General features: G+C 44.2%; 1 protein-coding gene across 5 annotated transcripts in view; it reads left to right on the forward strand.

The window, feature by feature from the left end:
- FLNA (filamin A) overlaps positions 1 to 25,525 on the forward strand; it is a 118,046-nt gene extending 92,521 nt beyond the window's left edge. For all 5 annotated transcript variants that reach the window (XM_068248260.1, XM_068248261.1, XM_068248263.1 and 2 more), the window contains 13 exons: positions 69 to 242; positions 1,862 to 2,023; positions 4,449 to 4,652; positions 5,100 to 5,252; positions 5,405 to 5,527; positions 7,358 to 7,624; positions 10,077 to 10,214; positions 12,340 to 12,455; positions 17,365 to 17,497; positions 21,319 to 21,495; positions 22,128 to 22,346; positions 22,730 to 22,933; positions 24,352 to 25,525. In XM_068248260.1, coding sequence (XP_068104361.1) covers positions 69 to 242; positions 1,862 to 2,023; positions 4,449 to 4,652; positions 5,100 to 5,252; positions 5,405 to 5,527; positions 7,358 to 7,624; positions 10,077 to 10,214; positions 12,340 to 12,455; positions 17,365 to 17,497; positions 21,319 to 21,495; positions 22,128 to 22,346; positions 22,730 to 22,933; positions 24,352 to 24,539 — 2,258 coding nt within the window. In that variant the 3' untranslated portion in view covers positions 24,540 to 25,525. The remainder of the gene's footprint in view (positions 1 to 68; positions 243 to 1,861; positions 2,024 to 4,448; positions 4,653 to 5,099; positions 5,253 to 5,404; positions 5,528 to 7,357; positions 7,625 to 10,076; positions 10,215 to 12,339; positions 12,456 to 17,364; positions 17,498 to 21,318; positions 21,496 to 22,127; positions 22,347 to 22,729; positions 22,934 to 24,351) is intronic.
- Positions 25,526 to 25,903: the final 378 nt, after the last annotated feature.

Consider the following 25,903-nt stretch of genomic DNA (forward strand, 5'->3'; position numbering starts at 1 on the left):
AATGTACAATTCTACACACAACTCACATTGTAGTATTCCTTCCTTGACTGAATTTTAATGTTTCTCAGGTGGTCTGTCGCTGGCCATTGAGGGGCCTTCTAAAGCAGAGATCAGCTGTACAGATAACCAGGATGGAACATGTACAGTGTCCTATCTACCTGTCCTTCCAGGAGACTACAACATAATTGTAAAATACAATAACAAGCACATCCCTGGCAGTCCTTATGTTGCCAAGATCACAGGTGAGCAGCTTTTGCAGTTAGCTTGGTGTAAATACTTTGCTGCAGTTAGCTTGGTGTAAATACTTTGCTGCAGTTCTTGACTTTGCAAACCCTACAGATGCAGGTGTGGATTGGCTAACAGTTGAAATTGCCTAGAGCAACCCTCTGCCAATGTAAATAACAAATTCCACAGTAGCGATTGCGATGAGCAAAATTGCAATCGCAGGACATGCAGCATTTTGGGAGAGTTTGCGCTTTAATATAAAGTATTGAAGCGCTGACAAATCTCTCATGAATCGCTACAGCAATTTTAATTCTGATTGGTTCTTAAATTTATTTTTTTTTTTTTGCTGGAATTTTAAAATTGCACACAAATCTCTCACAATCGCTGGCAAAAAGCTTATACTTTTTAAAATCGCCGGAAAACGCCCATGAAATTGCTTACAAAAATGCTAATTAAAAACTTGAGTGATTGCGATAGCGCTTTGCTTTTTTTTTTTTTTTTTTTTTTTTTTTTTGTGGGTTCCATGCCCCAGATGTATTGGCTACAGGTTTACTATGTACCAGTAGTTCTGGATGTGCAGCCTTGCTTTCAAGGGCATAAAAAGATGGCTTACTTATTCAGGAGTGAGGCATCATAGGAAAGCAGTTTCTCCTTTAGAACTGAAATGTCACAAATTCCGTCTGAGGCAAAATTACACTTAGTTTTGCTTTATGATAAAGGGCTTTTTGGGCTCTGTGCGATTGTTCCAGTCTTTGCAATTCCATGTGTAAAGCCTGGTGCACACCATGCAATTTCCTGTCAGATGGGTTGAACAGAATTCCCAACCGGTCCAATCTGATTTCTGTTTTGTTTTTTTTCCCCTAATCTATTTGCATAGAAGTGATCAGAAAAACAATTGGAAGTCTGATTGGATCTGTCAGAAATGATCTATTGACCCATCTATCTGATGGGAAATTGCATGGTTTCTACCAGGAATTAGTCCAGAAAATGCCATAGTATGTTGCACAAGGTCTGCATTGAGTGATTAAGGGCATGAATATCCTAGAGTGAGTTGTAGAAGTACAAAATATACAGAAGATTAAGTGGTGGCCATACATAATTCACATGCTGAGAAGTCGGGACACAAGGATGAGCCAACCCCATAGAAAATAGTTGTAGAGCTCATGTTTGATGACTCCAATCTACTAAGTTTACTAAGCAGCATTGGGGGGGGGGGGGGCTCAGAATTGGTATACTTGAAGCCTGCAGTTTCAATGACTTTAATTTTTAGGCTGAGCTAGTCACACAGTAGCTGCAGACCAGCTAAATGATTAGCAGATGCAGTGGTTGTTTGACTTGGTTTCAAGTCAGTGGAACTTGCAGACTCTAACTGCTCTCTAGTTATCGGGTGTAGGAAAAGACGACCTTGTGGTGGTCTAGAGTTGTAACCAAATAGTCAGTCAGGTAAGCATATTGAATGTAAACTTAGTATGCCTAAAACTGGCACTTCTCTGTAGTGACGTTCCATGCAGTGCTTTAAGCCTTCAACACTGGCACAAGCAGCGCTCAAAAAAATCTACTCTTGTGCATCTCAAAACATGATTTGTATATTTCCTCGATCATAGTTGTAATGTAGGCTTTGTGCTCCTGTTATCAGGTGATGACACCATGCGCATGTCCCAACTGAAGGTCGGGTCTGCTGCCGATATCCCACTCAACATCACAGAAACCGATCTAAGTGTGCTGACCGCAACAGTGACCTCTCCCTCAGGAAGAGAAGAACCTTGTCTGCTCAAGAGACTCCGCAATGGACATATAGGTGAGACTTTCTACTATGCCATATTACATGGTTTAAGTCAAGCATCGGGAGCTGAAAACTTTATGAAAAAGTGGGTGAAGTTCTGGATCAGGCGGTCTATTGCGGTATGGATGCTTTACTATAATTGCTTTTCAACTGCGTTGCAGAAACAAGAACACTAGTGATAAAGCTTGATTTTAGGTTACTTGCAATCAGTGGCAGAAGGAAACAGTCCTGGTACCTTCATGTCCTAGATGACTGCCTGGGACTAAAGCCTTGTATACATGCTAGACTAAACTCTGCAGAGGCGGCTAGTCTCTGCCAAGAATCTAGTGTATGTACAGCTGCTCCTATGTCACTGGAAGAGCCATAGACTGCAGTAAGGGCAACTCCTAGGCTGTAAGGCCCCGTTCACACTTGCGGTTTAGTAAAAACCGCACCGGATGTCCGGACCGCACCGTATCCGGACTGGACCTGATCCGTACGGTTCCTATCCGATCCGGTCCGTTTGCATCCGGTTTCCGTGCGGTGTGAACACTGTTGCGGTCCGGATCCGGTTTCTTAAGGAGATAACATCCTTTTAATTACCTGGGGTCTGGGAGGTCAGCAGAAGGGTCTGGGGTCATTGTTGGAGACAGGTGGACGTGTGGAGACCATCCGTGGATACAGAGACTGCAGTTGGGACCATGGATCCAGGCATTTTTTACTCGTAAACCTGGGAATTCTCTCTGTTGTTCGCCTCCTTCAGACATATCAGACATGTTGCTGGCAAAAAGAGCTCCAGCATGAAATCGCTGCTGCCCCACTCTTCGCTGGGCCCATGTGGTCCCCATCCAAAATGCATAGGAAGTGGGGTAGAACGTCCGGTTTTTGTAGCCAGTGTGTTGTGCGCTCTCCGGCTCTCATTGCTTTGTATTGGCCGGATGGTGCAGTCCGGCTCCGCTCCGGACCAAAAAATAGCGCATGTTGGAACGGACGCCGGAGTCCGGATCCGGCCCGGATCCGGTCCGGCTCCGGTCCGGCAGAACGGACGCATGTGAACGGACGCATAGGCTTTCATTGCCATGCCGTGCGTCCGTTCCGTCCGTTCTGAAAGCGGTCCGGCTCCAGGCACGGCAATTCCGGACGGCCACCGCTAATGTGAACCGGGCCTAACATGGGCTGAAATTTGTAGGCAGCAGTGCTGAAAACATGAGCGCCTAACATAAATTGCAGAGGGGCCATCATAAATTGGTGGTTTAACTGAAGGTTGTGTTAAAAGGAAAAAACCTTTTAAAGCTTACAAAATTCTGCATAACCTCCCTGGCATTCAATTTCCCCAGGAAATCCAATACATTTTGATAACATTCCCCCCCCCCCCCCTTGTAACTTAACAATGTGTCAAGCAAGGGCCTAGTATACAGTGCAGGAGAGTATTAACGTGTATGCCCATCAATACTGTTCACAGGATGTTTTGTATTGAAGTGTATAACTGTCAATACCACTAGGGAGGTTAGAGGAACTCTAGCGCAAAAGGGAGAAAATAAGTGAATACTTTGCAAAGTGAGAAGTTAAAAAAATTAAGAGGGCTCAAATATTTGCTATGTAATTAATGTTTGATCCACAATCAGCCTGCATGTAATCAATTCTACTGCTGACAGACAAGAACTAGATGGCAATAACTGACATTAATATTTATAACCACACCCACTAACATTGCTATAGGCTAGAAGTGTTTTATGTTTTTTTTTTTTTTTCTTCCCTTGATCTACATGTGCATGGAGGGAGATAATGGTTACTTGGGGTTGGAAACAGCGGTTTCCCACAATGTAACAAGGTTCAGAGGAAGGTCCTGACATCACACTATGCGAGGGGTTTCACAACTATATCAGCCATACAGACCCCCCTGATCTATTTGAGAAAAGGTTAATATTTCTCATAGAAAAGGGTGTATCAGCTACTGATTGGGATGAAGTTAAATCCTTGAACTAACTGTTCTGTTTGTTGGATAGTTTAAATGTTAACCTTTTCCTTACAAGTGTATGTAGTGAATTCTGAAGAAAGGACACCCTAAAATTTGTTAGGTTGTGAGCCTTGGAACAGTAAGTGACAAAACTACTCTGTACATTTCTGTGGCAGGTGAAAGCAATATATAGAGGCTAAACACCAAATGCACAAAACGAAGGCAATGCATAAAGGCAATCTGTTCACAATGCTCCTAATTGAAAAAGAGAATTTTAGACAGTATGTGCATCAACTCTGCTCGGTTCAGCTCAGGAGACCTTCATATCTATGCTTGCTTTTGTTTACCACATACATCCACAGATTGCACATGGAGCCCTTTGTCATTTCTGCATGTAGGAATTTATTTGAAAAGATCATGACTGACTTATTTTATATTTATTCCACTAGACCTATTGTATATTCGATAGCTTACGGATTTTTGTATTGTCCTTTTTCACTGCAGGTATTTCGTTTGTGCCAAAGGAGACTGGTGAGCACTTAGTCAGTATTAAGAAGAATGGACATCATATACCAAACAGCCCCATCACTGTAATGATCAGCCAGTCAGAAATTGGTGACGCAAGTCGCGTGGTGGTCTCTGGCCAGGGTCTGAAAGAGGGGCGGACGTTCGAGCCTGCAGAGTTCATCATTGACACCAGGGAAGCAGGTGAGGATGTGGACTTGTTTTTAATACTATGGTTGGTGGTGGTGGGGGGGAGGTGCTGGGAGGGAAAAGGGCTTCCTAGAACATAATAGTTGTGGTAACTGCTAGGGGACATAAGGCAAGTATTGGGCTGTTGGGATTTTTCTGCATTAACGTGACTCGATGCTGCTGCTTATTCAAGACCTGCAGCCCTCTTTATGTAGTGTTATCCTTGTTTAAAACCGGTCCAAGATCATAAACTGCTGGGCCCCATTACAGTAACTTAACCTAATTTTTCTTAGATTTGGTATGGCCCAGCTGTCCTCTTACCTCGGCACTCGCTGGCTAATATTGAAGCAAACAATCATTAGTAAAGTGGTTTTGTTGTAACAAGAAGTTGGTTCCCTGGATAACATGTAGTATGTGTTAACTAGTTACTGATTCTAGGCATTTTACTGGTCCTGTCTACAGGGTATGGTGGCCTCAGCCTGTCTATTGAGGGACCCAGCAAAGTGGACATCAACACCGAGGACTTGGAAGATGGAACATGTAAAGTGACCTACTGCCCAACAGAGCCTGGAAACTACATCATAAACATTAAGTTTGCAGATCAGCATGTACCAGGTAACTTTTCTATTTCACTTGCCAGAATAAAATGCTAAAGCCAAGAATCTTCCATGAATTGTGCAGTAGATTATGGCTTATTGTGTGTAGTTAGTGGGATAAAGAGTATAGCCATTGTGTAAAACCTGCTGAACCAGAGCTTTTGTCTGCAGGTAGTCCATTCTCCGTCAAGGTCACAGGTGAAGGAAGGTTGAAGGAAAGCATCACACGTAGAAGAACAGCACCATCTGTTGCCAATATTGGTAGCCAGTGTGATCTGAGTCTGAAAATACCTGGTAAGTAATGCTGGACAGCAAATATTGGAGAGAACAAACTTTAAAATTAGTTTTAGCACTTCTTTCCAGTTACTCATACACTTGCTGCTGCTTCAAACCATGAATGTTCATTGCATATGCTTAACCACTTCCCTACCACGCTATTTTGTGCTGATCTGTGCTGCGTGGGCTCTCCAGCCCACAGCACAGATAAGGTTGCAGCCAGGCCGATCAGACTTCCCCCCCCCCCCCCCCTTTTTTCCCCACTAGGGGGATGTCCTGCTGGGGGGGTCTGATCGCCGCCGGCTGCTTGCGCTTGCGGGGGGGGTGCTCTTCAAAGCCCCCCTCCGCAGCGCTTCCTGGCCTCCTTCCCCTTCCCTCCCTCCCCCTGTGAGCGGCGCAGGACGGATTTCCGTCCTGCGCCTGATGGGATAGGCTTTAGCCTATCAGATGCCGGTGATCCCCGGCCAATCAGAGGCCGGGGATCACCGATCTCCTCTACGGCGCTGCTGCGCAGCAGCGCCGTATACATGTAAACACCGGGGAAGGTCTTCCCCGTGTGTTTACATTTACCCTGCGAGCCGCCGATCGGCTCGCAGGGTGTTCACGGAGACACCCTCCGTGAACTGACATAGAACGGCCGCTCAAACGAGCGGCCGTTTCCATGGAATACACTTCAGGATTCAGGGGCGTGTATATACGCTCCGAGAATCCGGAAGTGGTTAAAATACATCACCACGGGAAAGAACAGGGTATTAGAAGCTGCTGCTTGTATCCATGGTTCTGCTGAATCTTGTAAAACAGTTGTCTGTCTCAATCTCCCATGTTCTCCCATTTAGCCCTAAATGCAAAATTTAAGGGCTACTTCCATGTCTGTCTTGTGAAGGAGCCAATTACATCTGTTTGGGAACTTTTGTTTCCTGCCAGTGACTTCACTATGCACCTCAAAGCCCCCTCCTATGTGCTCAATTTGTTCAGATTGAGTTATGCAACCTAATTTGTTCAATGGACCAGAAGCACTTGGAGACACTTAAGCTTTGACAAATGCTAGCCTAATGCCCCCACCAACCCTGCACTCCTGTATTTAACCTGTGGAGACTGTCAACACCACACTTCATTTAATAATAAAAATCTACAAGCAGTTGGGCTGCTTCTGACTCTTCTAGACTGAGAGGAAAGGTTAATGTCTAGCAAGTGAGTGGTAGAAAATGCAGTGGTTTCCCTCACTTAACTTGAAGATGTCAGAAGATGGATTAGGGAACATCACAGCAATGTCTCCGAGCATTCCCCAATCCATCTTCCCACCTGCGGAAACCCACAACTGCACATGACCGGTGGTTAACTTATTGTGGCACTTTGTGTTTGAGTAGTCTTGGGGGTGGTCTTAATGATCCTATCCACCATGACTGTTGTAATCGATGCACGTCACAAAATGCCCCTTTTTTAATGGTGTGAACGTACCCACTTTGTGATATTGTGGAAACTAATGATTGCAAAAAGTCACTAGTCGCTTGAAAATTGCACAAAAAAATCACAATGTTGTTACAATCCTTTACAGTTGCACTGTATGAAGCAGCAAAATTCTACTCCACTACCCTTTTAAACTTGCAACCTCTTGGCCATTTTGCTTCATCATACTAGTGATTGAAAGCGTCACTGAACCGAAAGTACTGGGGTGGGGTCTGCCCCAGACATCCATGGGAGCAGTTTGTCAAAGGATGAGCTAACATAGTAGTTAGGAGACTTCCACTGGTACCATCAGACTTGTGCAAGCTCAATGTACTCGCAGATAACCAGACTAACTGGTTACAATGTATTTCAGTCTAACTTGTTTTTTTTTTTTTCTTTCAGAAATCAGCATCCATGATATGACTGCACAAGTGACAAGTCCATCTGGCAAGATTCACGATGCAGAAATAATGGAGGGCGAGAACAATACTTACTGCATCAGATTTGTCCCAACGGAGATGGGTGTTCACACAGTCAGTGTAAAGTATAAGGGCCAGCATGTACCTGGCAGCCCCTTCCAGTTCACTGTAGGACCTCTGGGTGAAGGAGGAGCACACAAAGTTCGAGCTGGTGGGCCAGGATTGGAAAGAGCGGAGGTTGGAACACCAGGTATACAGTACATGGAAAACCTGCCAGGTTTTCATTGACTTGCACGGCTCATTTGTACAATACATTACAAGAGGGTTAATTCTTAAGCTGGCCACTGACGGTCCAATTTCTTGTGAAAAATCGTTCGAGCGATTAGAAATTCTGATCGGATTGGTTGTAAATCTCCATTGGTGAACACAATCGATTATGAACGAGTGAAAAGTCACACGAATTTTCGTCGAACGAAAATTTGGATTTTCTTGGTGGTCATGATAGGAAGCAAAGATTGGTTAGTTGATGGTGTAGTAAACTATTTTTCGTCCGATCAGAATTTCTGACCCCTCGAACGATTTTTCGCTAGAAATTGGACAGTTAGTGGCCACCTTTACTCTAGCCGTGTCAGCCTCTAAAAGTGACTCTTGGACTTTGCTTCAAGTGGTGGCCACATGTGGCAGATTTTTAAAATGCTGATTAGCTGCTAGAAATGGATTTTGGTAATCAATCTTCAGCCTCCTGAGTGTAGCAATTTGATAAGTAGTTTGTCCCCAGGCCTCATAATCACAAGGCCTCAATGTCGCCCACTCATGGTAACGAACTGCATTGGTGATTGGGTGGGCCTGCAGCACACATGCCATTTCCATTGTGATAGGACCCACTTTCTTACTTTAGAAATCTATAGGTGTGCTTTAGAGACTCTGTAACAATTTTAAGACTTATTTCTTCTATCCTATAAGTTCCTATACCTGTTCTAATGTGGTCTGTCTTACTGCAGCCTTTCCTAGTTGCACAGTGGCTGTATTATCTGTAATCTAATCTTCTTTCCCTTGTCAGCTTTGTCCGCTGAGGCAGGAATGTGCTGCTCTACTGTGATAGGCAGAAGCTATACACACTCTCCACGGCCCCTGCAGGCTCTGTATGGCCTGGTGCACACCAAAAAACACTAGCAGATCCGCAAAATGCTAGATTTTGAAACTTTTTCTTTCTGTAGCGTTTCAGCTAGTGCCGTTTTTCAGAGCGGTTTGTGTTTTTCCTATACTTAACATTGAGGCAGAAACGCATCCGCAATCCAAAATCTGCAGCAGCCCGGGAGTATGCATTTCTGCAAAACGCCTCCAGCTCTGGTGTGCACCAGCCCATTGAAATACATTACCCTAGCGGATCCGCACCCGCAAGCTGATCGCAAACCGCAGCAGAACCACTCTAGTGTGCACTAGGCCTATGATTTAGACTGAGCTTAGCTCAGCCTATCACTTACTGGTTAGCAGCCATGTGTTTGGTTTGTAAACGCTGCCTAAAACTGGCAATTACAAGCCAGGATCGCAGCAGGGAGTGGCAGAAACAGCACAGAGGGGCCCAGGAGAACATCATAAATAGAATGGTATGCTTCTTATTGTAAGAATTTTAGAGTATAGATTCTTTAACCGGCTCATACAACCAAAACTAAGCCTAATAAGTGCTGTAGTACTTCCTTCTAGATTTTGCATTGCTTATAATGGCTCAGAGGGCTAACATTACTGGTGTGATCTTCAGACTGGTTGTAGTTGTTGCAGAGGAATTCTCCTTGGAAAAGTTAAGTGACAAAAACTGAATTGGTGCACGAGGTGTAGCACTGACAGCAGAGAGGGAGTTTTTCCTTGGCACTGAGCAATCCCCTGACTGGTCACAGGAAGGCTAGTGTCACCTAACACTTCCCTGACGTGTGTGTGTGTGTGTTAAGGGGAGAAGTTTGAACAGCTCAGTTTAGTCCAGCTAAGCAGTATGGCACAAACAATCGTAGCAAACCCAGCCAGAAGTGTGCATTGCAAATTGTGACACACAATACATATTCCAAAAATAACATGAGCTAGGGCTTTAATTGCTGCCCATTAATGTGCTATGCCAAAAAGTAGAATAGTCGTTAGAAGTTAAACCTATTACCCAAGTTGCTCATTGGCCATAGTCTGTATGGAAAAGTGCTAGGGCCTGAAACAGTGACTGCATTTTTCAGATCACATGTGCTTGGAATGGCATCACAAAACCCAGCAAACCACAGGCGGAGTAAAAGAGCCCTTAATGCTTGGAGACACTTTAGAATGTACCAAACTGCGTCTGCTGGTATTTAAAGGGCTCTACAGGTGGGTCCCCGATTGGGCTAAAACTTTTGGAACTAGCCCCTCACATCTATTTCCTGGCACATTTCCTGCTTTGGTGCAAAGACCAATGTGTGTGTGTGTGTGCGTGTGTGTGTGTGTGTGTGTGTGTGGGGGGGGGGTGGATCACACCAGGGAGTTGATCAAAGTATCAGCTGGCTCTGATGTGGTGATGCTGGAATTGGAGGTTGTGAATCCTTGCCATACATCTAGTGTTGATGCCCTTCTGGATCACTTTATTGGATAGCTTAATTTAAGCCTAATGTAATTTAGAACTTTGTGAATGCTGTGTAATTAGGTGACTTTTTTCCTTAGTCAAACTGGCCCTATGATTGTTTTTATAGCGGAGTTCAGCATCTGGACACGAGAAGCTGGTGCTGGTGGTCTATCCATTGCTGTGGAGGGACCCAGCAAAGCGGAGATTGCTTTTGAAGATCGGAAAGATGGATCTTGTGGAGTGTCTTATATTGTACAGGAACCAGGTATGCTTCTCTATGAAACTTAGAATTATCTGGAAGGAGGTGTCAATATCCCTTGTCTCTGCATATTACACACGGGTTGCCATAATTCTTTCCAGTATGAATTTAAAGGGAAACTAAATATTAAAGCTGTTGCTTAAAGTAAAATGGGTTACTTGGCGTTCCTTACTCATGTTTTACCTTACCTGAATGAGTGGTCAACCTGACCATCATCCATGTGAGCTCCTCTACCTTCAGCATGAAACCAATTAGTGTAATTTAAGCTGTGCCAAGTGTGAGGACCTCTGCCCATGAGGATCCCTGCTTTAAAGTGTTCCATTGGCTAAAGTTACATTATTGGGCAGGTGGATATTTGGGTACAAGCCTGTAAATAAAGTGCTCAAATTTAACACTCGAACATCAGCAATTGGCTTCCCAGTAGGAAGCCATTCGAATTTGGAATTAAAATGAGACTTGATTAACGCAGGTGTGAGCCCGGGAGACAGGGAGTTACTTACCCAGAAGTCTGTCTGTTGCTGTGCATATCAATCCACTCGCATGCGACATATGGGACACGTTGCACGACTTACTACTGCACTTCCTCCCAGCTTGAAGGAGGGAGTGTGGCAGCGAGTCTTAGAATGCGTCCCATAGGTCACATGCAAGTGGATTGAGACTAATAGAAGCCAACTGACATGTGGGTAAGTAACCCCCTGTCTCCCGTACTCACACCTGTTAATGAAGCCTTCTGAATTCAAATCGCTTCCTACTTGGAAGCCCATCACTGGAGAACATGTCAGGAAATCTATTGTCCACTATTGAAGGAAAGTCTTGCTGCAGCATTTGAGGTATTAAGCACAGAAGCACCAGCTGTCTGGAATAGCTCAATCTTTCTGTGGAAGTTGGTTGGCAAGTGACTAATTTCTTTTGTACTCTTTGTACTGAAGTCCCAATTCCCAGCATTTGAGAAACCTGTAAGGTTAGCGGTCATCACTTGCCACCTCCCTTTTACCAACCCAATCAGTGTTATACCTGGCACTCGGTTCTTACCCTCCAAATTCTAAATATTACAAAAATTGTACCTTTCCCACTGTCCTGTCACCCAACCTTTATATCAAACACTTCTTGTTAATATAGTATTGGTTAATAAGTTAATGTTAAAGTCCACCTACTAACACTCAACTCTTTTAAAATTCCATTTTATCTTCAGCACCCATTGCCCAGTCTGGTCTCTGAACTCTAACCTTGCATGTTAGACACCAAGCAGTAGTAAATGAGTTTCTAGGCTAGTGTTGTGCAGATCAAACCTTTTTGAGATTTTACCTGTGCCCCAGTTTTGCTCTAAGCTGAGCTATAGGTGAGACTGAACTTAAGACCTGGGACCTACTAGCGGCACTTCTCAAAGCGCTTGTGATTTGTAAAGCTTTTGCTGATGTGTTAAAAACTGAGCATCCCTCAAATGGAGAAAACACCCATAGCGTTGCATTAGCAAGAGCTTTTTCAAATCACAAGCGTTTAGAACTGTGCTGCTAGTTGGTACCAGGCTTAAAACATTTGTAAATATTAGGATAGAAGGGATGAGGAGAGTGAAACTGACAGCAAACATCAAATTTACAAATATATCAAAATTGCTTTATTAGTACAACACACACATAAAAAAACCTATAAATAAAAATACATAGCAGCTAGGTGTCCACCCTGCAAACAAACCGGCGCCCTCACATACATACACCAGACCGACTTAAGCGTCAACCACACTGACAAAAAAATCAAATGACCTCAAAAGCGGTCAAGTGGAGGCCGAGTGGTTATTGCATGATCACCTGATCAATATGTCCTCAAAAATCTTCAGAGGCTTTAGAACAAAGATATGCATGTATTAATATAGTTGTTAGTATAAAGTTCCAGGGTAACAGATCTGTGCCTCAAGCATTTGTATTTGTGAACAGCCAGGTCAGAGAATAGGAAAGCACATGCAGCAATGTTAATCAGTATAAGCCAGTAAGGCATGTTCCATGCAGGCACAGTATATATTGAAAGTTCCAAGGTAGCAGATCTGTGCCTCAAGCATATGTATTTGTGAACAGCCAGGTAAAATATTTGTAGCCAGAATGGAAAATGACCTATCTGATGTATTTGTGTTTTGTAGGCGATTATGAAGTCTCCGTCAAGTTCAACGATGAGCACATTCCAGACAGCCCATTCGTGGTATCAGCGGGCTCCACTTCAGATGACTCTCGCAGACTCACTGTTTCTAGTCTTCAGGTGAGGCACTGGGAAAAACCTTAGCCCTTATGGTTGGGCAGAGAATTTGCCTCCTGAGCAGCTGCCGTGCTACCTCTCAATTAACCCCCCACTTCTTCCAATGATCCTCAGGCTCCTTTGGGCAAGATTTTATGCTTGTCTGTTACTGTCACAAACTAGTTCATAAAGATCTTGCAAAAAGTTCCTTGTAGCTCCAGACTTTTCCATGTGGTAATATAAGGAGGCATTATCTTTTATAAACACGGGATTCCCAGACTCTTGGGTACCTTTACAAATGATCCAATGTTTTAGTCACTAACTTCTCCGCCCCTTCAGAGAAAGTATATGAGCAGCAGCTCTTCACTTTGTGCAGTAATTAGAAGCAAACTTCCTTGACCCACTTGTAGACAAGTGTTTCCCAACCAGTGTGCCGCGGCACACTAGTGTGCCGCGGCATGTTGCCCGGTGTGCCGTACAGGTCTGGCCTCTCGCCAGACCTGTACCTACTTAAGGGTGCAGGAGGGGGGGAAGTAGCGCTAGAAGGAGGGGCAGTGGAGGCAGCGGTGGGGAAGGGGGAAATATCCCCCCCCTCCCTCACCTGGAACCCCTCCTTCTGCCTCTCTCCCCTTCCGTTTAGCGGTGGCAAGTGCGGCTCAGCGGCGGGGAGGCATACGGAGAATTACTCACCACTTCCGCGTTCCAAGCGCCGGCAACGTCAAGTCGTCACACATCTCCGCCTTCAATGCCGCCCACTGTTCTTCCTGATTAGCGGAAGCACAGTGGGCGGTATTGAAGGCGGAGATGTGTGACGACATGACGTTGCCGGCGCTTGGAACGCAGAAGTGGTGAGTAATTCTCCGTATGCCTCCCCGCCGCTGAGCCGCACTTGCCACCGCTAAACGGAGGGGGAGAGAGGCAGGAGGGGTCCCAGGTGAGGGAGGGGGGGGGATATTTCCCCCCCCTCCCCACCGCTGCCTCCACTGCCCCTCCTAGCGCTGCTTCCCCCCCTCCTGGGCATCTATACTGGGGGGGAACTGTACTAGCTATACTGGGGGCAACTAAACTAGCTATACTGGGGGCAACTAAACTAGCTATACTGGGGGCAACGAAACTAGCTATACTGGGGGCAACGAAACTAGCTATACTGGGGGCAACGAAACTAGCTATACTGGGGGCAACGAAACTAGCTATACTGGGGGCAACGAAACTAGCTATACTGGGGGCAACGAAACTAGCTACACTGGGGGCAACGAAACTAGCTATACTGGGGGCAACTATACTAGCTATACTGGGCACTATACTGGGGCACTACCTACCTATACTGGGCACTATGCTAGCTATACTGGGCACTATGCTAGCTATACTGGGCACTATGCTAGCTATACTGGGCACTATGCTAGCTATACTGGGCACTATACTAGCTATACTGGGCACTATACTAGCTATACTGGGCACTATACTAGCTATACTGGGCACTATACTAGCTATACTGGGCACTATACTAGCTATACTGGGCACTATACTAGCTATACTGGGCACTATACTAGCTATACTGGGCACTATACTAGCTATACTGGGCACTATACTAGCTATACTGGGCACTATACTAGCTATACTGGGCACTATACTAGCTATACTGGGCACTATACTAGCTATACTGGGCACTTTACTGGCTATACTGGGGCACTACCTATCCATACTGGGACTATACTAGCTATACTGGGGCACTATACTGGGGTAACTATACTAACCATACTGGGGCAACTAAACTCCCTATACTGGGGCAACTATGCTAGCTATGCAGCCGCCCCCCCCCCCCCCATAGCACGGCACTGTCCACTAGGTCGCGCAAACACCCGCGCCGCCGCCCCCCCCCCGCCGCCGCCGTTCCCCGGAGAAAAATATGGTCAGAAAGCGTTCCCCGGCCCGGAAAAGGTTGGGAACCACTGTTGTAGACTACCTTTTCATAAGTAAAAGGTAATTTGCTGCCATCTTCAGGAATAGTAAGGTATTGCACAGCAGTTCAATACCTCCCTGCCCCCCACCCCCGGAGTAATTCCATGAACTGTTCCACCAGTTAAAGGTTCTGGTTTATTTTCAAATATTTTAGTCTGTGCTGTAGCACTTCTAAAAAGTTCTAGAGCTAATTGTTTTGCATGCAATCCGTATGTACCAGGCCCAGTGATGTGAAGGCAAATTAGAAGCCCAATGTTGAACAATAAAAAATGTTCAACACAGTTCTTGAAAGTTTGCCCCACAAAGTGTGAAAACTGTTATACTAAAATTTGTTGTGCAAGATGGCATTGCAATTCCATGGGATGTGTGGTTGTTCCTTTTTGAATGTGCAGCTGCATCTCCCATGTTGGCTGAGCAGATTTCAGGTATAGGGTTTAGAGCCACCACTATATGAAAGCCTTGAACTGTAAGGCTGTTGGCTCCCACATCTGTTAGTGTTCAGTGATTTATCCATTCATTATGCATCAGACTCCCAGCTGGCTCAGGAGGCTCTCCATGTGTTTTTCTCGTGTCTTTCTTAAAGGCTTCAAGCAGGCCATGACAACTCCTGTATAGGCCGGCCTGTGTTTAGAGAGGGAGAGGATTCTGGATTTGAACTGTGACTCTGGCCTACTGTGACTGGAAGATCTAAACTTGTCCATAAATCTCCTGCTTCTACATTTGCATTTCATATCTGTAACTGCAACCCATCATTTCATCAGCTATGTTAGGAAGACTGGTTGAAAAACAATCCTGGGAGTCTTGTCAGTTGAATCTAACCTCTGAATACATTGTATTAATTTAAAACGAAATATTCTAAGTTTACCAATGATTTATTTCTAAAACAAAATGCATGGCTTTTACACTGCAGCAGCAAGGAGACCGAGCTGGTAAGCAGTGTGGTATTTTGGCATTTAATACCATACAAGTTAAGCTGGCACCACCTATTCACACGTGTGCAGTCGATGGAAATTAAACAGAACATTCTACCCAATGTTTGGCTCATATTCACTTCTGCTCGATGACCAGAGCTCATTAAAAGGAACCTGAACCAATGTGAAAAGTTTAACTTACCTGGGGCTTCTACCAGCCCTTGCAGACGTCCTGTGCCTGCGCTGGGACAAACCTCTGTAGCGAGCCAGTTTAGTTTCCGGCCACTGTGCTTGTGTGGCCCTGGCCGCAAGTGCCCTTGCTGACTCTCCTGTCAGTCATGAGCATGTGCAGTACGTCAACTGCAACTAGTGTGTGATCGAGGGCTGCACAGATGCAGTGGCCCGCTGACTGGCCAGTCGCTGGAAACTAAATTAGCTCGCTGCAAGGGTAGCAGAGGATAAAGTTTGTCCCGGTGTGAGCACATGACATCTGCAGGGGGCTGGTAGAAGCCCCAGGTAAGTTAAACTTTTTTTTTTTTTTTTTTTTTTTTTTTTCTTCAGATAAAGGGGCACTATAGCAAAAATTGTACTCTTTAAAATATGTGCAAATATCGACAAAAGTGAATTTTTTTTTTTCAGAGTAAAATGAGCCATAAATTACTTTTCTCCTATGTTGCTGTCACAGTAGGCAGTACTAATCTGACAAACGCCAGGTTTTGGACTAGTCCATCTCTTCATAGGAGATTCTCAGCAAAGCTTTTATTCTTTATAAAGATATTCCCTTAAAAGGATTTGAACAATGATTCTGGCCAGCTTCCCTGCTTGCTAGTTTTTTGGCAGTTGGACAGAGCAACTGCTAGTCACAAAGTGCTTTTAAAAATGGATAAATACCTTAGAATCCCCCACAAAGAGATGGACTAGTCTAAAATGTGTTGCTGCTCAGATTTCTACTACCTACTGTAAGTGACAGCAACATGGGAGAAAAGTAATGGCTCATTTTACTCTGGAAAAATGTACTTATTTGTTTGGTGACAAATTGTAAAATTTAAAATATGTGCATAGTGCCCCTTTAAGGTTCCCTTCAAAGAGACACTGAAGCGAGAATAAATCTCGCTTCGGTGCTTATATTCAGCAGGGGCGTGTGTGCCCCTGCTAAAACGCCACTATCCCGCGGCTAAACGGGGGTCCCTTACCTCCCCAATCCCCTTGTGGAGTCCCGGGCAGCACTTCCGCATTGAGGCAGGGCTAGCGGCTGCAGCCCTGCCTCACGTGCGTCTGTCAGCGCGCATCCCCGCCTCTCCCCCGCCCCTCTGTCGTCCTTCGCTGAGAGGAGCGGGGGAGAGACGGCGATGCGCCGCTGATGGCGCTAAGAGGCAGGGCTGCAGCCGTTAGCCCTGCCTCAAGAGCAGCAAAATCTATGACCAAGTTGGTCGTAGATTTTGCAGGGGGGGATTTGGGGGGGTAAGGGACCCCCGTTTAGCTGCGGGATAGCTGCGTTTTAGCAGGGGCACACATGCCCCTGCTGAATATAAGCACTGAAGCGAGATTTATTCTCACTTCAGTGTCTCTTTAAGCCATTTTCTGGTCTTCTGCAGTGGAAATGGCTGCTACTAACTTGAAAAGTATAAGCAATAACATGAGACAAGACCTCTCAATTGTGTTGAGAACTTGGTGGTTTCAGGTTTGCAAGATCACTTTTTTCCACTTGCCTCTTATCTGCTCAGTTGGGTCTTCTGAGAGATTTTATTTGGTGTTGTAACTTTAATGCATAAGAAAATCAGGCCTAATGTCTAGCAGCACTCAGTATTAGAAACCCAGTTATGTTGGCCATCAGATAGTCGAAACCATGTAAACGACCAGCTTCTAAAGATCTTCTGCTGTTGCTTTCCTTGCATTGTCAGTATGTCATAGTCAGGTTCTCCACAAAGAATGTACTCTCCCTTTCTAAACCAGACTAGGCAAGGTGAGTATTAAGCCTAAGTTAACATGTGCATATGTTCATTCCTTGTCAGTTTACATGCATGTGCATAATTGTTTTTCTAAACCATGTAATGTGCTTTTAGGAGTCAGGGTTAAAGGTCAACCAGCCAGCCTCTTTTGCAGTTAGTCTTAATGGTGCCAAAGGAGTTCTAGATGCCAAAGTACATAGTCCCTCTGGGGCTTTGGAGGAATGCTGTGTGACGGAGATTGATGAAGGTGAGAATACTATTGACTTTGTCTTGATTAACTTCTGGGGTGAAATTGTATTTGACAGACCACAGCCCTTGTCTTCAGGAGCAGTACCTGATCCTTGTGGGTAGGTGGGCAGCTGAGGTCCCATGGTCAGTGAATCATTGCCTGGTGGTCCCAAAAGTCAAGCCAGTCAGTGAACATATCTTGGGATAGGACCTGCCTCAACGCTTTTGGTCTCTTCCCTGCTGGATATATTTTGTCCAGGCTATTTCCTTTCTATTAGACTAGTTGACACAATTTTTTTTTTTCAACTTTTAGGTTTACATATTTTGGTTTTGGATATCTCAGATTAGCCATAGTAAAGACCCAACTGTTTAGGAGCTACCAATAAAATAACTTGCTTAAATCAAATTGTGTTCAAACCTGCATATATCTAAAATTTGTAGTCTTAAGTAGTGGTAAATGTAGGCCTGGATTTACCTCATAGGAGCCTATAGGCACAAATGTTTTGGCACCTTAGACTTCGCCCTCCATGAACCTTTAAAGGGACTCCGAGCAGTGCAAAAACTATGGAAAGATGCATATCATTTTAAAGCTTTCTCCTCTTTCCAATGATGTATAAATCGCCACCCTATGCCTTCTAGTTTTCGCTATTTTCGCGATTGAAATTGCCGGGGCTTTGATCGCGAAAATAGAGAACTAGGGTGACTATTTAGGGGTCGTCAGAAAGAGGAGAAAGAGACCTTTAAAATGATATCCATCTTTCCATAGTTACATTGTATTACACAGGGCGACTTTTTCCTAAAGTCAGCAGCACCATTCTGCTGAATGGAGCTGCTGACACTTGGGAAAGTGTCGTCCTGTGTAATACAAGTAACTATGGAAAGATGGATATCGTTTGAAAGGTCTTTCTCCTCTTTCTGACGACCCCTAAATCGTCGCCCTACGCCTTTTAGTTTTCTCTATATTCGCGATCGAAGCCGCGGCAATTTCAATCGCGAAAATAGCAAACTAAAAGGTGTAGGGCGGCAATTTATATATCATTGGAAAGAGAAAGAGAGCTTTAAAATGATATGCATCTTTCCATAGTTTTTGCACTGCTCGGAGTCCGTATAAACACCCACTGAAGTGCACCGCAAGTGTGCTGGCTGTCCCAGCTGCCATCTCTCCCCTACTTAACCTTACCATCAGAGGTAGCTACAAGTACCCCCTAGTATTGGGTACCCAGAAGTACCCTCCATATTAAAGGAATACTATCGATGTATGCATTTATTTTTAAATGCTGTATGTTGTAGCACACATTAGGGCAAGTACTAGGAGCAATTTGATTCCTCACACAGCTGTTCCTCTCAGCTGTAAAATCCTCCATCAGTTTTGGCGTCAGTGTTGGATACAAAATGTATCTAATACTGAGCTCCCAGAGTGCTAGACAATGTCTCTGCAAAGGGGAGATGCTATCAACTCCTCAGTTTATAGTTTAATTATCACCTTGCTGAAAGAATCTTGTTGATATGGTGGTAAGGGGTTATAAAGATTCTAGCAATGTGTGTTTATTATCTTTGCTTCTCTTTACTGATAAAGATACTAATAATGCTAATTGTAGACAGTGGTCTGCCCCTCTCAGCAGCTTGTAAAGTGGATGCAGCCTGGAGTGAATCGCCTCAAGCAGGCAGCCAGTCTGAGTGTAAACACAGACTCCTGGTATAGCTTGTTATATTCCAGCAATATTACAGCTCATTTAGTTACCTGTTACCACCTCAGATCAGCCTGTTTCTCCTCCTGTCCTCTGCATGCTGTAAGTGACACAGTGAAATATATTTGTGAGCTGTGTGACAGAGTAACCAAGCAGCTCAGGGTGACCCAAACTACTATGAGCTGTGTGAGAAATGAATTTTTAAGCAGGGATAGCGAGAGAGACCTGGGTGAATAAATAAAGTGCCCCTAGCACTAGTGGTAATGTGTACACTAATATAGAGTATTAAAAAAAAAAGTCGTTTCAATCGATAGTATTCCTTTAAGTAGCTAGATGTGCCACCAAGTATTAGATTGTTAGAGGAATCTTAATAGGTAGCTAGAGGTGCCCCTGACTGAAGGCAGATCTTGTCAGTGGAGTGCTGAGTAGCCTCATTTACACTCATCAGGACTCTGCATAGGGAAGGAGGGAGGAGGCATTTGGGAAGTGGAGTCAGACTCCTATCCAACATCGGGCACCTGTAGGCTCGTGCCTAATGGTAAATCCGGCCCTGGGTAAATGGTATGTGAAGAAAATGCTTACCTATTAGGACCACATGGGTGGAGTGAGAGGCACAGCTTCCCTATTTAGGACTAGGTTGGAGCAAATCCTTCAGGAGTCATTCAGATCCATTAGCAGTGATGAGGGAAAACCTGTGGGTTTTTAAATTGGAGCATTTTGTGCAAGCTTACAAAATGGCCCTACTTCTGAAGCATTTAAACTTCAGTGCTCCTAGCAACCAGGCTGCTGCACTCGTGCATTAGAAGTAGTGCATGAGAAACCGGTGACCTTTCAACTGCTCTGATCTGTTGTATGGGAAATGCCCTTCATGCGCCTTTTTAATTTAACCTCCTTAGTGGTAATCCCGAGTCATGCTTGGGACAGAAATCCACAGCTCAGAACGGTAATTCTGTGCCTGCGGGATCATTCACACTAGAATCTCTTTTCTGAGCGTTTTGCGATTGGCAGTTTTAAAATTGCTCCCATTAACTTTCATTAAAATTGCCGTGATTTTTCATGTACGCGATCGCAAAATCGTGGCGCTTTTTACAGCGATTTTAATGAGTGAATGGGAGCGATTTAAACACTAGTCGCAAAATGCTCAGAAAAGCACTTCTAGTGTGAATGGGCCCTGAGTGAGTTTTATGCAGGATGCTGCAGATCTCTCTGTGGTATGTTCACTTTTTTTCACAAGCTTTTAAACAAAAAAACAAACCGCTTTTAGACCTTAAATTTGGAAATATTCATAACTCCAGGGAGGTATATTTGGTGCTTTGCCTGTTGGCACTTACTCCCCCTGTAGCATGGCTATCCTACACAAATGTTTGCGCAGAAGAATGTTATTTTGATAGGGGGCCCATGCCTTGAAAATGAGCCGAATAATCCCATTGGGAATGGTTTGGAGCATGGTGGTTAAAGGAAACATCCAGGCACAATAAAAAAACAAAATCCACTTACCTGGGGCCTCCCCTAGCCCCTGCAGCCATCCTGTACCTTCGCCATGGCTCCCAGTGTCCTGCGCTGCAGAAGCAGACCTCACCAGGTTGGCTTCCTGTTCGGCTTCTTGTGCGTTCCACCACACGGGTCATGTGCTCTGACCGACGTCATCAGGTCTGCCTGCGCAGTGCAATCCTCCGGCGGCTCCCAGTGTCCTGTCCAGCGCAGTACACCGGGAGCCACTGGAGCTGCGGCGAGGGCACGGGATGGTTGCCAAGGGCTGGCGGAAGCCCAGGTAAGTCTTTTTTTTTTTTTTTTTTTCCCTGCACCTTCCCTTTAAATCAAATGGCGGGTCTCTAAAATCTCAGTAGTTTATTAGAATGCAATCTTTAGGTAAGGAACTAGGCAACAGATATATAAGACATGGAAAATGCCTTGTTGCATGACCTTGCATTTCTCCATATGAACAATTTTTTGTGTTGTGTGTTTTTTTTTGTTGTGTGTTTTTTGTGGTTGTTTTTTTTTTTTTTTTTTTTGTAGATAATGAGGTTAATGTTTCTCAGAAAATCGCATGTGGGTTTTGACTGCTTTAAATCTGTATGCAATTATTCCAAGCTGTATGTCCCTCCTTGACAGAAGCACATGGTCTTACTTTAGTTCTGTTTCTTTTCCTTAGATAAATATGCTGTACGCTTTATTCCCCGTGAGAACGGCCTGTATCTTGTTGATGTGAAGTTTAATGGCTCTCACATCCCAGGCAGCCCCTTTAAAGTGCGTGTGGGAGATCCTAGCCAATGTGGTGATCCAGGAATGGTGTCTGCCTATGGTCCAGGATTAGAAGGTGGCACTACTGGTAAGTTCCATGTTCTTCAGATATCAAAATTCATCCGGTTCTCATATTTAGTAAGGTGGTGAGATGGTGTCCTAGAATGAGGGAACTCTACTGGAAGCCTGACTTTCTGCATGGTTGGTGGATTAGCTTCTGGTTGGACGCAAGCGATTTTTATCCTGAAGTTTGCTTGGATTACACACACTTCACACTTCACACTACACACTACACACACACACACACACACTACACACACACTACACACACACACACTACACACACACACTCACTCACTCACTCACTCACTCACTCACTCTTCACATTTAGAAGAACAAGTGAAGACAAACCTTGAACTCCTAATTCACATGCCACCAGTTTTACCTGCAAGATCTCGTGGCTGAAAACTTTATCAGGTATATGAAGCATCACGATTCTGGTGGCCATTGGTACCTGCTGCATTTCGTATTTCTATCACTTGCCATCTTTGAATTTGGTGTTTTTTTGGATCTGAGATTTTAGAACATTGCAAGGCAGAAAAAGCCACTGCATTTAAACTTCAAATGTGTAAATTTAATCACTTGCCTTGAAACTTGTATCTGCTACAGTAGAACTGATTTTTAGGTTTTGTGGTAATTTTATTTTTTTTTGTCTTCTAGGAAATGCAGCAGAGTTCATTGTCAATACAACAAATGCTGGTGCTGGGGCTTTGACTGTTACGATTGATGGTCCTTCTAAGGTCAAAATGGATTGTCAGGAGTGTTCAGAGGGCTACAAAGTCACATATACACCAATGGCCCCTGGAAGCTACCTGATCTCCATAAAGTATGGTGGTCCTTACCATATTGTGGGCAGCCCATTCAAAGCTAAGGTTACTGGTAAGCTACATTCCCTCTAGATTTTAGTACTGTATATATGGAAAGGGCAGCAGCAAGTAGTTGGAACAATGTTCTGTGTACTTATTTACCCCAACCTTCAGATTACAAAATATGTAAGATGTGAGAATTGCCAAGTTTGGATTGGTGTAGGTTTTCTGCTCAATCTACATTTTTATCAGTAGAAAGCATGTTTGGTTAACAATCACACCCCTGAGTTCAGAATCTGATTGCTGCCCAATGCAGCTCCTCACATGTTTGACGTTTTTGAAAGTTGACTCTCAAACTTGTAGCTAACGTTTGTGCCAGTCACACAGGGTGTAAAGAAATTTCATATTTTTCAAGTTGCTTTCCTTAGCCTCTTACCCTTGTCTGTTTTCTTTCAGGGCAACGCTTGGTAGCAGGGCACAGTCTTCACGAGTCCTCTTCAGTGTTTGTAGACTCAGTCACAAAGTCAGAGGCCTTCACGCAACAAGGAGCCCTGCCTAAAGTGTCATCAGATGCAAGCAAAGTAGTTGCTAAAGGTCTTGGTCTGAACAAAGCCTTTGTTGGCCAGAAGAACTCATTCACTGTAGACTGCAGCAAAGCTGGTAAGTTCAACAGAATCCTCAGCCATTCATAATGAAAGGAAGTGATCAACGGTATTGCCAAATTTTGAATTGCGTTGAAAATTACAATTTGCTTTTAAATGCAGTTGAAACCAAATGAACCATGTTTGATACAAGACAAATTGAAATGAGCTGCAATCTGGTCTTTTGAATGAAAAGCTGTTGTAACAAGTCTGCCAAGATTTTTTTTTTTATTTTTTTTTTAATATTGCACTTGCTGAAGTCCTGGGATTTGTACCCTAATGCTGAATGCAGTGCCCCAGTAATGGGTGTTTGCAACGGGATGGATTTTTCGGTAGGGAGTACTGGCCCATGCAGATGGCCTCTTTGATTCCCAACTAATTCCCTTAATATTTCCTACAGGGACAATATTAAAGCATGTGCAGTTAAAACGGATTTCCTCTACCTCTTCTGTGGCAGCACAGTGGTGTAGTGGATAGTACTATTTAGTACTCTTGCCTTACAGCACTGAGTCTCCAGTTTTGAATCACAGCCAGGTCACCATCTGCATGGAATTTGTATGTTCTCCACCTGTCTTTGTGGGTTTCTTCCAAGCACACATTTTTCCTCCCTCAACCCAAAAACATACAGACAAATTAATTGGCTTCTCCCTAAAATTGGCCCTAGACTACTATGGAGACATGACTATATGGAGGATTACATTGTGAGCACCTTTGAGGAACAGTTAGTACCAAGACTGTACACGCTGTACAGCACTGCAGAAGATGTCGATGCTGTATAAATACATCTGTAGTCTCCAGTCATGGGCTTAACCAAGACAATGCCAGTTGGACTGGGCAAGGGTTCACATTTAATTACCAATATATTCTACACTTTTTTTCTTATCAAGTTTAGCATTTAGTACAGTACTATTATAGGCAGTGAGTTCTTGTTGTGGTTCTAGTCAGGGAAACACCATTAAAGACTTCTTGCTTAGGCCTCTGCATTGCACTTGAACATAGTAACAGCTCTCAAAACCTTTATTATAAATGCGCAATCTCATTGGGTAAGAAGCCAGAACTCTTCAGGGAAGCAGAAAAGCAGTCGGCTGACTATGAATATTCTAAGTTGTCTTATGGTAATCTGAATGTTTAGGCCCTATAAGCAGTGTTCCCCAACCCTGTCTTCAAGGCCCACCAACAGTGCATGTTTTGTGGAAATCCAGAGGTAGTTAATCATCTCTGCTGAGACACGAACTCACCTGTGCATGCTTGTGGTTTTCTACAAAACATGCACTGTTGGTGGGCCTTGAGGACAGGATTGGGGACATCTGCTATAGTCATAAGCTCATCTAGTGGTTCCATTGGAACGCTAAAGCTATGTACTATGAACTGACAGTTAAAATGAACTTCGACTCTTAACTTTTTTTTTTTTTTTTTTTTTTTTTCCTGTTTGCTTAGGTAACAACATGCTGCTTGTTGGAGTCCACGGACCAAAAACACCTTGTGAAGAGATTGTGGTGAAGCATCTTGGAAATCGGTTGTACAACATTACGTACCTCTTGAAAGACAAGGGAGAATACATCCTGGTTGTCAAGTGGGGAGATGAGCACATTCCAGGCAGCCCATACCATGTATCTGTGCCTTAAATTTCCACCCAATGTGTCCCCTCATCCTGACTCCAAAATCCCCCCCTTACCCTTCTGTGTGCGTGTCTGATGTACAGCTGTCCTACTTGTAACCTGTCCATTTTTACAGGGTTTCAGAGGTCAGCTGGGGTTTGGGGGGTCTTGCTTAGCTGGTTCCAAGTTTATGCAATGGCCATATTAACCCTACACGGCACTGAAGGGGCAAAGTGTGAGCGGGTGCATTAGGTCATATTGCGAGGGTAGAGGGTTGGTCAACTATGCTGGACAAGCAGCTCTGTGGTGAACCTGGCACTTTCTAGAATTCTGTCCTCCTTTTTGGAGGTAACTGCTAAAGGTTGAGGTCCATCCCTTGCCCTCGAAGGGCTGCTTTGTATACCACATGCTCCCGTGTGCTGTCCTGCACCCCTGTAATTGTTTACATGTTCTTCCTTTACCTTAAAATATTGTAAGGGTTAAGGGATTTCTTAGATGGCAGGAAGGGGAGAACAAGAGACCTAATGGAGCATCCAGATGCCTAAATTGTGTATCACCTTAACACCCCCTTCTACCCACAAGTATTTTTGCTAGTATTTTTATATTTTCAAAATCCTGTGGAGAGCTCGAGTTGTATCAGCGCTGCATTTAGATTAGAAACTTGTGTTGTATAAGCAACCACTACGTTAGGATTAGTACAACACGAACAATTTGCAGTCTGTCATCCAATTTAAAGCAGAGCTGTTCATACCAACCCCATTTTGATGTGGTAGTCCCATTTTCCCCCGTGTTTGTCTGTTTTAATGTTGTCCTGAGATGGGTTAGTTCTGAGATGCTTCATTGGGTTGCTAGCTGGTTCACCTACCAAAGGCCATTCCAATTGGTTTGCTTCCAGTTAACCAAATCTTGTCTTAAATTTTTCTAAAAATAAAGAACGTTTTTTGTTTTTTGTTGTGCACGACTACAGTACTTTGCTCTTAATGATAACAATAAAGTTCTGCTTTTAATCTTCACTTGTTCGGTTATTCATGGTCTTCGGTCTTGTGGCGTTGAAAGATGCTGATCAGAACTAACCTTCTTTCTGATTTATCTAAGGGGAGTATGTTGACATTAGGGCTGGATTTACCATAAGGCACTGTAGGCATATGCATACAAGTACTTGAAAATTAAGGACCGCTCACTCTCCTCCCCTTTCCCTATGCAGAGTCCTGATGAGTGTGTAAATGAGTTTAAAAAAAGATCTCCCTTCAGTCAGGGGCACCTCTAGCTGCCAAATACTTGAGGGCACCTCACTTAGTATTAGGTAGCCAGAAGTAGCCTCAACATTCAGAGGCACCTGTAGCTACCTAGGACTGGTAAGGGAGAAGTGACAGCTGGGCCAGCTATCACAC

The sequence above is a fragment of the Hyperolius riggenbachi genome, chromosome 8, assembly GCF_040937935.1.
Source record: "Hyperolius riggenbachi isolate aHypRig1 chromosome 8, aHypRig1.pri, whole genome shotgun sequence".
Lineage (NCBI taxonomy): Eukaryota > Metazoa > Chordata > Amphibia > Anura > Hyperoliidae > Hyperolius > Hyperolius riggenbachi.